The sequence below is a fragment of the Anas platyrhynchos genome, chromosome 2 (genome assembly GCF_047663525.1).
Source record: "Anas platyrhynchos isolate ZD024472 breed Pekin duck chromosome 2, IASCAAS_PekinDuck_T2T, whole genome shotgun sequence".
Taxonomy (NCBI): domain Eukaryota; kingdom Metazoa; phylum Chordata; class Aves; order Anseriformes; family Anatidae; genus Anas; species Anas platyrhynchos.
In genome coordinates, this window is record NC_092588.1 from 38,968,568 (window position 1) to 38,981,578 (window position 13,011).

Below are 13,011 nucleotides of genomic sequence, written 5' to 3' on the forward strand. Positions count from 1 at the left end.
CACATGTATACACACACAAACCATGGAGGAGAATAGAGGATAGAACCTGGAACTAAACCCTGCCAATTTATCAAGCAGCAGATGAATTATCCCCAAGAGTTTCATAGAAGCATCAGCCACCCCATTTTAAGGTGAAATTTTATTTCAATCTCAGCTGCAGCATAATCTAGGATCCATCTGTTTCCTCCATTCCCCCTCCCTTCTCCGCACAGTCCCCCTGCTCCCTTCCCAACTCACATACTGATATAATTCAGTGGAATCACTCCAGCTCTAGTACCACAGGTTTCATAGGCCCTACTGGCTAGGTAGGAATTGCAGGAAGAGGGATGGAGGGAATTTAGAAAAAAAAAAAAGAAAAAAAAAAAAAAAAGGAAAAAAGGAACGTGGCAAATTCATTTCCATGAGTTTTCATCCCAGTGAAAGCTTAGAAACTGTACATACCTTTTTGATAATTTTTAGTGCGTTTAAGCATATTTTCAACATCCTCCCTTCCAAAAATGTTTTAGTGAAGGGTAGTGACTAACAAGTACTGCTGTACTGCCTAGTCTGTGTAATTTGGCTGGCTGTTACCATTGTTTTCACTCAATATCCACTCTCATTTTTCCTGTATAATGGCTGTGCTTCAAGTCCTTAATATATTATATAGGAAGTCTTTAAAAAAAAATGCATCAGAATTTTCTGGTGTTTGACCTTTCTTAACACCAAAAACCTGTTTCACCTCTCAGTTTATCAAGAGGACTCCCAGGTGCAGTTTCTTTATTGGCTTAGGCCATCCTAAGTCCTCAAACCTAGGTAAACACTCTTCTCTTGTTTCACCACCAGTTCTCATGCAGCCAGAGTTAGCCAGATCAAAACAAAACAAAACAAACAAACAAATCCACCTGAGATCTGAGCCATGCACTAATTTTCAAACTGCTCCCTGACAGAGCTGACCATGCAGCCATAAGCATCCTTACCCTCCCCAGGGAGGCAGCAGGAGGATGCAGCTGCAGGAGGGAGGGAAGGAGAGCAGTACCACCATTTTCAGCAGCAGTACAGATTTAAATTTACTGAAGCTAACTGCAAAACTACACCTTTGTTATGCTAGGAACAAAAACTCCCAAATGAATCAAACTGTACAAAAGAAAAAGAAAGAAAGAAAGAAAGAAAGAAAGAAAGAAAGAAAGAAAGAAAGAAAGAAAGAAAGAAAGAAAGAAAGAAAGAAAGAAAGAAAGAAAGAAAGAAAGAAAGAAAGAAAGAAAGAAAGAAAGAAAGAAAGAAAGAAAGAAAGAAAGAAAGAAAGAAAGAAAGAAAGAAAGAAAGAAAGAAAGAAAGAAAGAAAGAAAGAAAGAAAGAAAGAAAGAAAGAAAGAAAGAAAGAAAGAAAGAAAGAAAGAAAGGAAAGGAAGGAAGGAAGGAAGGAAGGAAGGAAGGAAGGAAGGAAGGAAGGAAGGAAGGAAGGAAGGAAGGAAGGAAGGAAGGAAGGAAGGAAGGAAGGAAGGAAGGAAGGAAGGAAGGAAGATCTGGACGCTTGATTTTGAGTGATCAAGAAAGACAGACAGATACAGAGGTACTCCTGAATTGGAAACACCAGATGGCACAGACAGAGCTTCCACAGAAGAACTAGTAATAATACCATAATAATACCATATACCTGAATGCTGTGTCCACACTAACTTCTGACTTACAAACACCGGTAATATTTAAGGCAATATATCCCTCCATTTGTTTGTTATAAATTGTGCATCTCCACAGATTTCTTCCCATTAGGTTAAGGGAGAATTTGCCTGACCTTTTTGGGTGTGCATGGAGAGCACTTTGGGAAGCCAAGCAAACACATGCCTACAGTCCCAACCTGAAACAGCAGTTTTGTTATTTTAAGTCATGCCAGTCGGCCAGCCTGCTTTGGGTCAGAAGGAAAATAGCTAACTGCCTCTGTGCGATCCCATTCACCGAGAACACCTCAGTCTGATGCAAAGCTATCCAGAGAATGTGAAATACTGCAGAAATATTTCAGTTTTCAATAGTTGACAACAGAATATTAAATATTCAATTTATATTTCTGCTATGATACTTCAAAAGGTCTTATCCTGGGACACCTAGGTGAGTTGACTAATTACAGGAGTATTGCTCATTTTGTGGCCTTAGTGCTCTAAAAGTGCATTGACAAACTTTGTCCTTTATGTGTGACACACATCTGAAAGAGAAAAATAAAAAGGCACAGAAGCCTAGGGATTTGATTTGTTATTTCAAAATATTTAGTTGCTATTATTCCCAGAAATATGCAATGTGCTAGAATATTATTTTCCTTTTTTGAGGGAAAGCCTTGGGTTAAACATTAACACAAATTCCATGTGATTGCAAGCAGTCTCGGGAGTTTTAAAAGCTAAACTTTCACTGGTTATTTGCAGTTCCTTTTATAAATTTTGGGCACAGAATCGAACTTCAACATTTTACATAGAAAGACAGAATCTTTCTGAAAGATCTTTTACAAATCAGCAAGACTGGAAATAATGTGATAGAAGACTTACCGTGTATGCTTTTTCAGCCATTTCACAGAAACTCATTTTGGCTTTCTCTGAGGTAGAGATAAACCACAGCTAAGAGACAGTTATTAAATCTTCTTTATATATTCTGTATGAAATATATTAAACTACAAAAATGCTATATTCAAATAAGGTTAAGGGTCTGACTTAAACCCACACAGACATGAAAATCCAGAAATATTGTGCCTCCCCACCCTTTCCTCAGTGTCGCCAGGCATTGTAGCACAAATAAGTTGTGCTCAGATTCCTTAAACCTCTTCCTTACAGTACGTTTCTTTTTACTGCCACTTTCTACTTTTAGGTTCTCTCAGTTTGCATCTCCCTCTGCCCCAGACTGATATTTAAATATAATTTCATTTTTTTAAGCTTGTAGAAACATAAAATTGAGAAAAATAAACCAAAAGGGTAAAATTGTTAGCCTCTGCAACTGGCTAACATTTCTTTTTACACATAATTGACAAATCCCATGCTAATGAGAGACAGGCAGGCAGATGTAGAACATGCACGACTCTCACCAAGTGTAAACACATGCTTCAGCTGTCTGTCCCCCTTGCTGAAGTACTAGCTACACATATGTAAATACTCATTACATATTTCTCCGGTGGACTAAAAAGGAACGTTGGAGTTGACACTGAACTACGATTTTGTGTGACAAAACATTGGACCTTCTTCCATGGACCTTTTCCCCTTTTCCTGAATACAACAGCGACCAGTGGAGGTCACACTTTATTCAAAAGACAGTAAGACACTTGCAGACCATTCTTCCCGAGGGGTTCCCAGCTTCACCTCCTTACCCTCCAGTACAATATATTGGGACTGCTGACCTCTTGGGCAAATTGCAAATTGTGTCTTCTCAAGATAACTTCAAAGAAGGAAAATTCCGCTTTGGGAAGGGGGAAGGGTATCTTAGGAGGATGGGTATTTTTTTGTGTTTTACAGCTGTGAACTACTCTGAGTTTCTCCTTGTTCTTTTCTATTTCTAGTTATCCTTTGTTTCTATTTAATCACAGCTAAGGCATTATGTAGTAAGGCAACTGTCTCCATGGGGCTCTTATAAATCTACATGCATTCAACAACTAGTCAGAAACTTGATAGTTTCAAATATGGCTTGGGGCTTCCCCTCCACATGCTTCATAGCATCTGATTAACGCGCATGTTCGACTGCTGTACTTACACATGCTACTGAAGCAGCAGTTTTTAAAGATGAACAATCAAGACTGACTATTCATTCCCTTCCACTGTAACCTGCTAAAAACAGACCAAGGGACATTCCAGTAAGAAAACAGTGTTGATTATGCCCTGATAACCAACATAAAGGCAGATGATTTGGAGAACATCTACAAACATTAATCTTTGAAGCATGGCTGCAGTAAAACGAAAAGCAAAACATAGAAAATCCTCAAACAAATCAACAAGAAAATAGTGTAAGCCTTTAAAATAACAGCCAATGTGTATTATTATCTTAAGACACAATAGAACAAGACACAGGAATTCAGATATTAACGGAAATGTAGATTTTCCTTAAATAGAACATGTCCCTATAGTTTCTGATAAAGAATAAGAAAAGCAGAAGGTAGTATCCTTGATCCAGAAAATGTATTTTTGCCTTATACAGCATAAAAGACAGACATTCAGGAATAGCTCATCCATGAGAAATGGTGATCTCCTATTGCTGCCAAGGTCAGTCAGACCTGTTGTGATATGTTCTGTAAATGCTGACTCTATCACTTACAGTTTTCCAAGGACTTCTTTAACACCTACAGATTTTTTATTTTTATTGTGGAACAAAGCTGTGACATGAAACTGTCAAACTAGAAAGACCAGAAAAGGATGATAGGTTTTTATTACAGTTGAGGGTGACAGCTCCATTGAGAAAAACAAAACAAAGCAAAACAAAACATGTAGTTAGAAGAAAGGTGGTCTGAAGTTCCTGGAGATCCAGCATGAAAATGTAGAAATCTCAGCAAAGAAAGGAATTTTGTTCTTAAGCCAGCAGTCCCAACAATTTATCACACCCCTTAAAAACTGATGGCTGGTACATGTGGATGATGTATCTGTATCAGTGTATCAAATGCAAATGGTACTGGATTCCTTTGTACAACAGGAAGCTCTAATGGAAACTCCCCACACAGTCTTACTATGCCTCAGTCCTGGCCTTCTGCACTTCAAATGCCAACTGTGCCCCCTTGTGTGGCACTTTTCTGATGTTAACCGTAAGTCCCTAGGGTACTAGGTTAAATTCAAACAAGACATTTTGCTTTTTACTTTCTCTAGTACAAAAATAAAATGACCAAAAGCCAAAAGCCAATCAAAAAAGGGTAAGTTTCTAGGCCTAAAAATTAAGTTTTTACTCTGTGAACTCCTTCCTATGTTTATATGTAATCATTAAGAAAAGATCCTGGATCTCTCTCTATTAGCATCTATAATTCTGGGCAAAACAAAAAGCACATAAAAGAAAGTATGTAGCCTACTTTTTGTACAATTGGGTGGGAGTCTCCTGTTTCAGGACCCTCCACACTTTGAGCTTTACAGAACATCCAAGGTGTTGCTCCACAGACATTGTAAACACAAAGGAGGAAGAAAAACATTCTCTAACAAATGAGAAAGCAGGGCATAGGAAAAAAAAAAAAGAGGTTTTAAGCAAGTCTGTAAAGATCTCTTCATGCCACAAGAGCTCATGCAGTGGAACTTCATCTCTATTTGGGAGTTTTATTAAAAAGAAAAATGATAACATCATTGGTCTGAACTGAAAAATGATTAATCATTTGCTTGCATTCTGTCTTGAGAATTCCCTTTTCAATGCTGTGGAAAATCTGGTGATCAGACTAGTCCTCATGTTGTTCCCTGTCTGTATGCTGGTGACAAGACCTCTGTTCTATCTTTCTTTAATCCTGACCAGTCAGCTGACATATTCACCTGATAATATGCACGTATTTTAAATATTTGCAAATACAGACAGGTACTTATAATGGTATCAAACGTTTGTACAGATCTGTTCTCAAGACATTTCCAATCTATATGATGCTTTCCCTAAGTAACATCTAGATAACTTCTATGGATCTTTGTTTTGGGGGTGAAAAAAAAAATACTTTTATACACACTTTTTTATTTGCAAAATAATTTTTTGAAAATACAATTTTCCTTTGAAAAAAATCTGAATTTCTGAAACCCCAGAACAGTCCTCCAGTACACTTCAGATAAAAATAGCATGAAACCAAAAATTCCTGATCTCTTATGCTTCGAGATGTTTCATGATTGATTTAAAAAGATAAGTGGAAGAGTGGAAAATTGGCAACCTTAACACTTGGGTATATCTTTCAATTGAGAACTAGCATACTGTGATGTATTTTTGAGCCTTCTTGAATATCATGTGGACAGTGTATCTCATATAAAATCACTTGATATGGTGGGTTATATAGGAAGGGAGAAAAAGGAACGTCATGTTTCCCTTTGTTTCTCTGACCATGAGAAAGAATTTGATTCTAAGGTGAAATATTTTCTTTCAGGACTGGCCTACTGTTTGTATGCCTGCAAGGCCACATTAAATTTGGTAACTTGAATTGAACCAGCTGGCAGTGTCTTCGAAGCATATGGGAATGGATCGAAGCTGCAAATATGCAAGGTGAATTTTACATTTTTATATTTCTTGCATGGTTATTTAAGATCTAAATTCTGTGAGGTGTTGTGTGCTTAATTCCTACTGTAGGCAATGGCAGATGAGTGTGCTAAGAACCTTTTGTAAGATGCAAAACATAGTTCAGGTTCAGCCCACGTATCTATTCCTCTATCTGTTAAATTGGCTATGTACCATTTGTTTGGAATGAGAAGACATCGCAATACTTAGGCTTTCTCTTTACTTTGTAACAAAGGGAAGTCAGGGACTTTCCTTAACTATTTAGAAGTGATCTTTACTTCCTTATGGAGAAGAGAACCATGTATTTCCATGCAAGTGTGATAATACAGGGCTGGTCATTTTCACCACAAATGAATTAAACAAGACAGGAGCAGTGGATAAAATAATAAAATAGCTGCCTCTTTCATTATGTGTTTGACAATACTTGATTTGACAGACGATTAGGTAGCATTGCAAATTGTTTAAATACTCTGAAACATATATCACTGCCATAAAGATTTGGTACCATATTGTACATGTTTCTGTTTAAATACACTGATTTATGCTCGCTTATGAGGGCATACCCAGAATGTCAACAACTTTTTAAATGAATCAATTTCTTAAAGGATTTGAGTTCATGCTGATGAAAAGGCCAGATTAATTACTTTGTTTTAAATATTCTGTAATCTTAATATCATTATCTTTTGCATCTTCCCAGATCCAAGTGTCATACTCAGTTTAAGGACATGAAACAGGACATCTACACAAAAGGGATAGACTCTTCATCCTATTATTATTTAATTAACTACTCTCTAGAAATTGATGAGCATTGAGCTTTGTTCTGAAAGGTAAATAGTCCTGTGTGTTAGAAAGCAAAGCAAAAATTTCAGCAGGAGAGTCTTCCTTGGCAAAATCTCACATCTCCCCTTTTAGCTTATCTGGACCTCCTGGTTCCCAAAGTACAGACCACAAAACAAGAAGCAAGAAGATTTTACAATCCAGGTGTTCTGAAATATGTAGGTGAAAACTTTTCTTTAGAGAAGAGCCAACCTTATGAAAAGGGTGTTAAGGGTGTTGTGGTGCCTATGTATAATAAATAATATGCTATCATCACAGTCTCACATCTTCTTCTTCCTAGGAAAATCAAGGTATCTTATCTTAATAGATGATCAGATACCTTGTCCGCAAATTGCAAATAAAACTGGGTATCGATGTTTAAAACAAAAAGATGTTGGGCCAGATTCTCTTTTAAAGTAAGATAATTTAATCTCTTTTTGGCTGATAACATTATTTATACCTACTGATGGCAATATACTACACTGAGTAGCTGGATGAGGCATTAGGGCAGACAAGAAGATGACTTATCATCTTGGTCATACTGACTTGCTCCTCTCCCTTCTAACAGTCCATGGCAACGTGCATGGCTGGACTGGTTCAGCACAAGGGCCTGCCAGGTCACCACTCTCTTCCAACAGGCATTAAAGCCTCATCTGAGGATGTGTATGATACCTCACCTCCCCTTCCACTGTTTTCTCCCAAGTTTCTACCTCCTGCTACTTTCAACTCAGAAGAGTTTCTGATCCATTGGTCTATTGTTGACCTCCCAGGTTCCTTTGAAACACTTGTCCAGACTGCTACATCAGCTTCTTGTATCCACAACTCTTTGGCAAGGAATCTATGTGAGTTCCCCACTGCATGGAGAAAATTCATACTACGTAGTTTCACTCCAGCAGACAGCATTTAAAAGAATAACAACTTTTTTACTATCAGCAGATACAGATCGTGTTTCTCAAGGCATTTGTTCCTATTTATATAAGAAAAGCGATGACACTCTGCTAATACACTAACGTAGGAACCTCTTTCAAGATTGTTTTGGAGACACTTGAATGTTGATGGCTGTAAAAACACTCAGTGCCCTTAACAAATATTCTTTCATTTTGAGCTTCTACCATCAGATTCGTGTTCTTTAATCTGTTGTTTTATTTATTTATTTATTTTTCTAGAAAATGCACCTACATGAGCTAAAGTGGTCGTGTTTGGTATAACATTGACTTACCCTGGAAAGGGCCTTGCTTTCTCAGTCCACAGAGGAAAAAACCTTACAATAGTATTAACATTTTCAGTTCCACTTTCCACAAATGCGTTATCCTAAAGCTCCTGGTAAATACATGTATGTCCCCTACAAAACAAAGAACACTTAAGAGATTAATATATATAGCTTTTTAATTTTTAAAAACTGTACAGATACCTGCCACGAATCTCAGATGTTTTTACCATCTCGATGATTAAATCAGCTCTGTAAGTAGCAGCAAAAATTTTACAACCTCTCAGGGCCTGCATCATTAAGTACTGAAAATAACTTGAAGTGCTGTGCAAAGCAAATGGTACAGTTGTAAACTCCTACAGACTCCTAGGAACTTGAGTCTTTCATAAGGCAATCATCAGTAATATTTCATATAAATACAAAGCCAAATCTGTATTTTTTGTCATCATATGTTTAATCATTCCAGTACTGACATCTCCAGCTCCAAATTAGGATGCATTAGGCACCTGAGTATACCAGTCACTCAGGACAACTTTTCTAGAATCAGTATCTCTATCATCTTTCTCCACAACAGGCTGAAAAATAATCCATGGCCCATGAATAACAAGTTTCTCAACAGCAGCTTTTCAATACAGAGCTGCAATCTGTCTCCCATTCACTTTGTCAAATTATGGTCCACATATCAGCCACTAGCAGTAGTGATGTATCTGTCAAGCGTCAAGTACATTTCTTGCAAAGGAAATTCTTTTTTAGGATTTTTAACTTTCAAAATGTCTAATCCCAAACATGCAAAATAATGAGTCAGACTCCAAAAATCATGAGATTTTTTTTTTTTTTTAAAATATGTTAATTTCTTTTCCTTTGCTTTCTGGAGCTTTTTCTGGGTCATATTTTCAAGCTTTTCTCCTAAACCATGAAGATTTCAAATGTTATTAAAAAAAAAAAAAAAAAAAAGAGAGAGAGAGAGAGAAAGATTCTTCTGTAATTGTATATTTATAGTAAATATTTATTTTTACCACTTACTTTGTGTTGAAGTGACAACTCAGAATCTTCTGAGATATTTATGATCAAATAATCCTGAGAAAATAACATTTATTCTAACCAGTCTTCTCTAGTTTTCCTTACATTACTTGTGTATTTTTTTCCAGATAATTAAGCTTTACTGAAAGTAGGTTGTTAGACACGGCGGAAAACTATGACTTGACACTATCTTGAAGGACTCTTTACAATATCAGAGTATCTGAGGTAGTGATTATAGAGCCTCACACAGTGATTCTCCAACCTGAAATTTGTGATTTGCTCCCCCTTAATACCTGATATCTTTATTTTGGATTTGTTTTGCTGTGTTTATAAGACACTTCTGTTTGAAACTGTTCATTAAAAAAACTTATTAAAAGTTCTTCAGATTCCTACTTTTTTTTTTTTGTGATGGAAACATACACGAGTTCTTAATAAATGTAAATGTTCTTGCTAATTGCAATCACCTCAGCCTATTTGTGTGCCACTCACTAATTTGTTTTTATTTAAAGAAAGACATTCTTTTCATGATACAATTATTCTGTATGGCATTATCTAAGCTGACTACAGTGTCTTTCCTGTGTCTTTTCTCTTCCATCCCTTCTGTCCTGATTAAAACTACCAGGGACTCTGCAGGAAACCCAGTGGGATTGCTCATGGTGTCTTGAAGTCACTGTTTCTTTCATTGTTTTTGTCTGTTAAACCTTCTTTTGCTAGTCAATCGCTCTCCCTCATGTCAGCGGATTCCCAACTTTCCCTTGTTAGCACCCTTGTTTGCAGCTAGTTTTGCTCCTCTTCTTTTTCACTTCCCCATTTTATTCCTCTTCCTTCCTCCCTTATATATGACCACCTCCTGAAGCTTCCCTCCTCCAGACTTCAGTGAGAAATGATGTGCCAGTGCTAGCTGCCCGCAGCCCAGCCAGGCCCAAGCCCTACACAGTCACAAGACAGACCCTTGCTCGAGAGGCATGTCAGGGACAGTTTTTATTTTTCACTTGGACCCTGCTTTCTGAGGTGTGCACGTGGATCCCTCTTTATTTCACCACAACCTCTGGGCGATGGCTTTACTCCGCCGGAACACAAGGCGAAGGGCTCACACTGGTGGACCCCAGTCAACCAGGACAACCGATGAGCCCAACCTGTGCAAAGCAGCCGTGAAGACAACCCAGGAGCTGCGGAGGTGGGCAGGGGGCTCCCACACAAACAGCCCCACGGCCCTGCCCGCAGCCCGTGGCCAGCCCACCGTGCCCTCCCGCCTCCCCACGACCCACAGCCGCCGGGCTCGGGCCGGGCCGGGCAGCCTCAGGCTGCGCTGAGGGGGTGCCATAGTAACCGGCGGGGGGCCGGGCGGCGCCGGGGGGCCGGGCGGGGAAGGCGGGGACGGCGGCGGGATGTCGGGCGCGGCAGCGCCCCCTCTCCGCGGCTCCCAGCCCCGTCCCCCGGCGGCCGCGAATGGCTCTTCCCTCGCCAGCCCCTTTGTGTGAAGCACGCTCGGAGCAGCGACTCCGCCGCCGCCCGCCGAGCCGTGCCGTGCCGAGCGGAGCCGTGCCGAGCGGAGAAGGGAGAGAGCCGGGCGGCGCGGGGCGGCCATTCCACCCCCACGGGGCTGTGCTGGGGGGGCCCGGCCGCCGCCTCCCCCCGGCCCCCCGGTTCCTCACGGCGGAGGGCAAGCGAAACACACCGCCGGCAAACGAAACAAATAAATAAATAACAACAATAAAAATAAAAAAAAAATAAAAAAAAAAGAGAGAAAGAAAAAGAAAAAAAAAAAGAAAGAAAGAACGGGAAAAGAACAGAGGGAGCGAGCGAGCGAGCAGGAGGGAGGGAGGGAGAAGCGAACCAACTCCGAGACTCCCATAAAGAGCGGCACACACGGAGCTAGCGCCCCGGTGCCGATGCGTGGGGGAAACAATAAGTACTCGAAGTTACCTGCCCTGCCGTAGAAGAAGGAGGGTTTGTTGATTCTCTTGCAGACATCTGCAGACCGGTGCTTTTTTGGAAGAGATTCTTTTTTTTTTTTTTTTTTTTTTTTCTTTACAAACCACAAACGGATGTGAGGCAGGGAAGGTGTTTCTTTGACTACTGAAGTCAGGCACCTCTTTTTTTTTTTTTTTTTTTTTAATTCTTCTCGGTCTTGTTGTGTGTCCCCCCCTCCCCTCACACACACACACATACACGCACCCGCACCCCCCCCCCTTTTTTTTTTTTTTTTTTGCACCAACATTAACAACCAAAAGAAAAGGAAAGGAGTTTGCTTGATGTTTTAGTGAAATGGACGTAAGATTTTATTCACCACCTCCTCAGCCTGCAGCCGCTCCTGATACGCCTTGTTTGGGACCTTCCCCCTGCCTGGACCCCTACTATTGCAACAAGGTGACTCGCGTTTTGTGTCGTCCGAGGTGTTTTTGTTTTTTTTTCCTTTTCTTTTTTTTTTTTTTTTTTTTTAAATCTGTGCTGTCGATTGTGCCGTTGTCGCGATGCATGAGCCGCGCACCAAGTTTCCAGCGAAGCAGGGGGCAGCGGCACTTGCCGGGCTGGGGGCTTTGGGGGGCGCAGCTGCCGCCGCGGGGCCCCCCGCCGCCCTGCGGGCACCCCCAAGTCAAAGCCCGCAGGAGGCTGGGGGCGGGCGGCTGGAGCGGGGGGCGGAGGGGGTGGGAGGTGTGGGGGGGAGGGGGGGGGACATTTTCCAACAACACGGTCCCTTTCTGAGAAACAACGTAACAACGTGGACGAGGAGGTTGAGGATTGGGGTTTGCAGCGCTGCTGTTAGTATGGGAAGGGGTCGCGGCCGCCACAGAGCGGGGGGCAAACTCTCTGCCCTGTGGTGCTTGGCGGTGCCGGGAGCACGCTGGGGTGCGTGTGTGTGTGTGTGTGTGTGTGTGTGTGTGTGTGTGTCCGTGACACGCGGGCGTGTGTGTCCAGCATCTATACGTGCACAGCGCCCTTGCTGCGCGCTAAAACACGGTGACAAGTCGGCTCAGCTCACTTTGTCCCCGGCCAGTTTCTCCGTAACTTGCTGAAAATCCCTGCAGATTTAATGGGTGACGAGAGCCGAGTTTGGGGGTCCCAGCGCTGGGGAGAGGGCACCGCGGGGGGACAGCGGGCCGGGTGCTGCCAGCCCGGAGCACTTTGCGTTACTTTTCCTCCCGAGGAGCTGGAGCATTGTTCCTGCCTCCGGGGCCTGAGCCAGCTGGGGCTTTATCCACGAGCCGCACTTTGCTGGTACGGCACGGGCTGCGCACACGGCTGAACCATCAGCAGGGCGAGCTGCCCGCAGCCCTCCTCCAGCACACCCCTTAGGGGCAGGGGGCTGAGGGCACTCACTTTTCCCTCGGGACGGGGCTAAAGGCTGTGCCTGTCTAACCCGCTGCTCCGGGACCAGGACCGGGACCGGGACCGGGGCTGGTGAGAGGGTGCGGGGGGCGAGGCGCCCCCGGTGCCGGGCAGCCCCTTTCGGCTCTCGCCCGTTTTGAGGACGGGTTCACGTGTGGGAGAGATGTTCCGAGCCGCCCCTCGCCCCGCCGGCAGCTGCTGAGCTCCGGAGATAAGCAGCCAAACAGGAGGTAGCCGTGTTGGAGCGCAGGGGTTTGCGGCGCCCGGGTGAAACCCTCTCAGTTTTCAGGAGAGATTTCCCACATGGTCTCGTCTACCAATCACAACAGAAAGGACCAAATTCATCCTGGCCGCATTTCACATGTACTCAATGGAGTGATAGAATTCAGGGATAAATCTGGCCCTTTGTGGTGGATGCCTAAGGATATTTCGGGAGGGATCCCAGAGGTACGATCGTTAGCAGTGCTTTCAGTAAGTGTG

At 42.1% G+C, this 13,011-nt stretch overlaps 1 protein-coding gene and 1 long non-coding RNA gene across 14 annotated transcripts in view; one reads left to right on the plus strand and one right to left on the minus strand.

Annotated features, from left to right (window-relative positions):
- LOC101791391 (uncharacterized) overlaps nt 1-11,344 on the minus strand; it is a 120,974-nt gene extending 109,630 nt beyond the window's left edge. For 7 of the 8 annotated variants that reach the window (XR_011807494.1, XR_011807493.1, XR_005263364.2 and 4 more), the window contains exons 1-2: nt 11,128-11,344; nt 8,194-8,316 (exon numbers count right to left, since the gene is read on the minus strand). This is a non-coding gene — a long non-coding RNA (uncharacterized lncRNA). The remainder of the gene's footprint in view (nt 1-8,193; nt 8,317-11,127) is intronic. The other variant, XR_011807495.1, reaches the window with a different exon arrangement.
- TOX (thymocyte selection associated high mobility group box) overlaps nt 11,233-13,011 on the plus strand; it is a 223,865-nt gene continuing 222,086 nt past the window's right edge. The window contains exon 1 of one of the 6 annotated variants that reach the window (XM_005012134.6): nt 11,233-11,571. In XM_005012134.6, the coding sequence (XP_005012191.1) occupies nt 11,470-11,571 (102 nt within the window). In that variant the 5' untranslated portion in view covers nt 11,233-11,469. The other 5 variants (XM_013092644.5, XM_038174659.2, XM_038174661.2 and 2 more) reach the window with 5 other exon arrangements.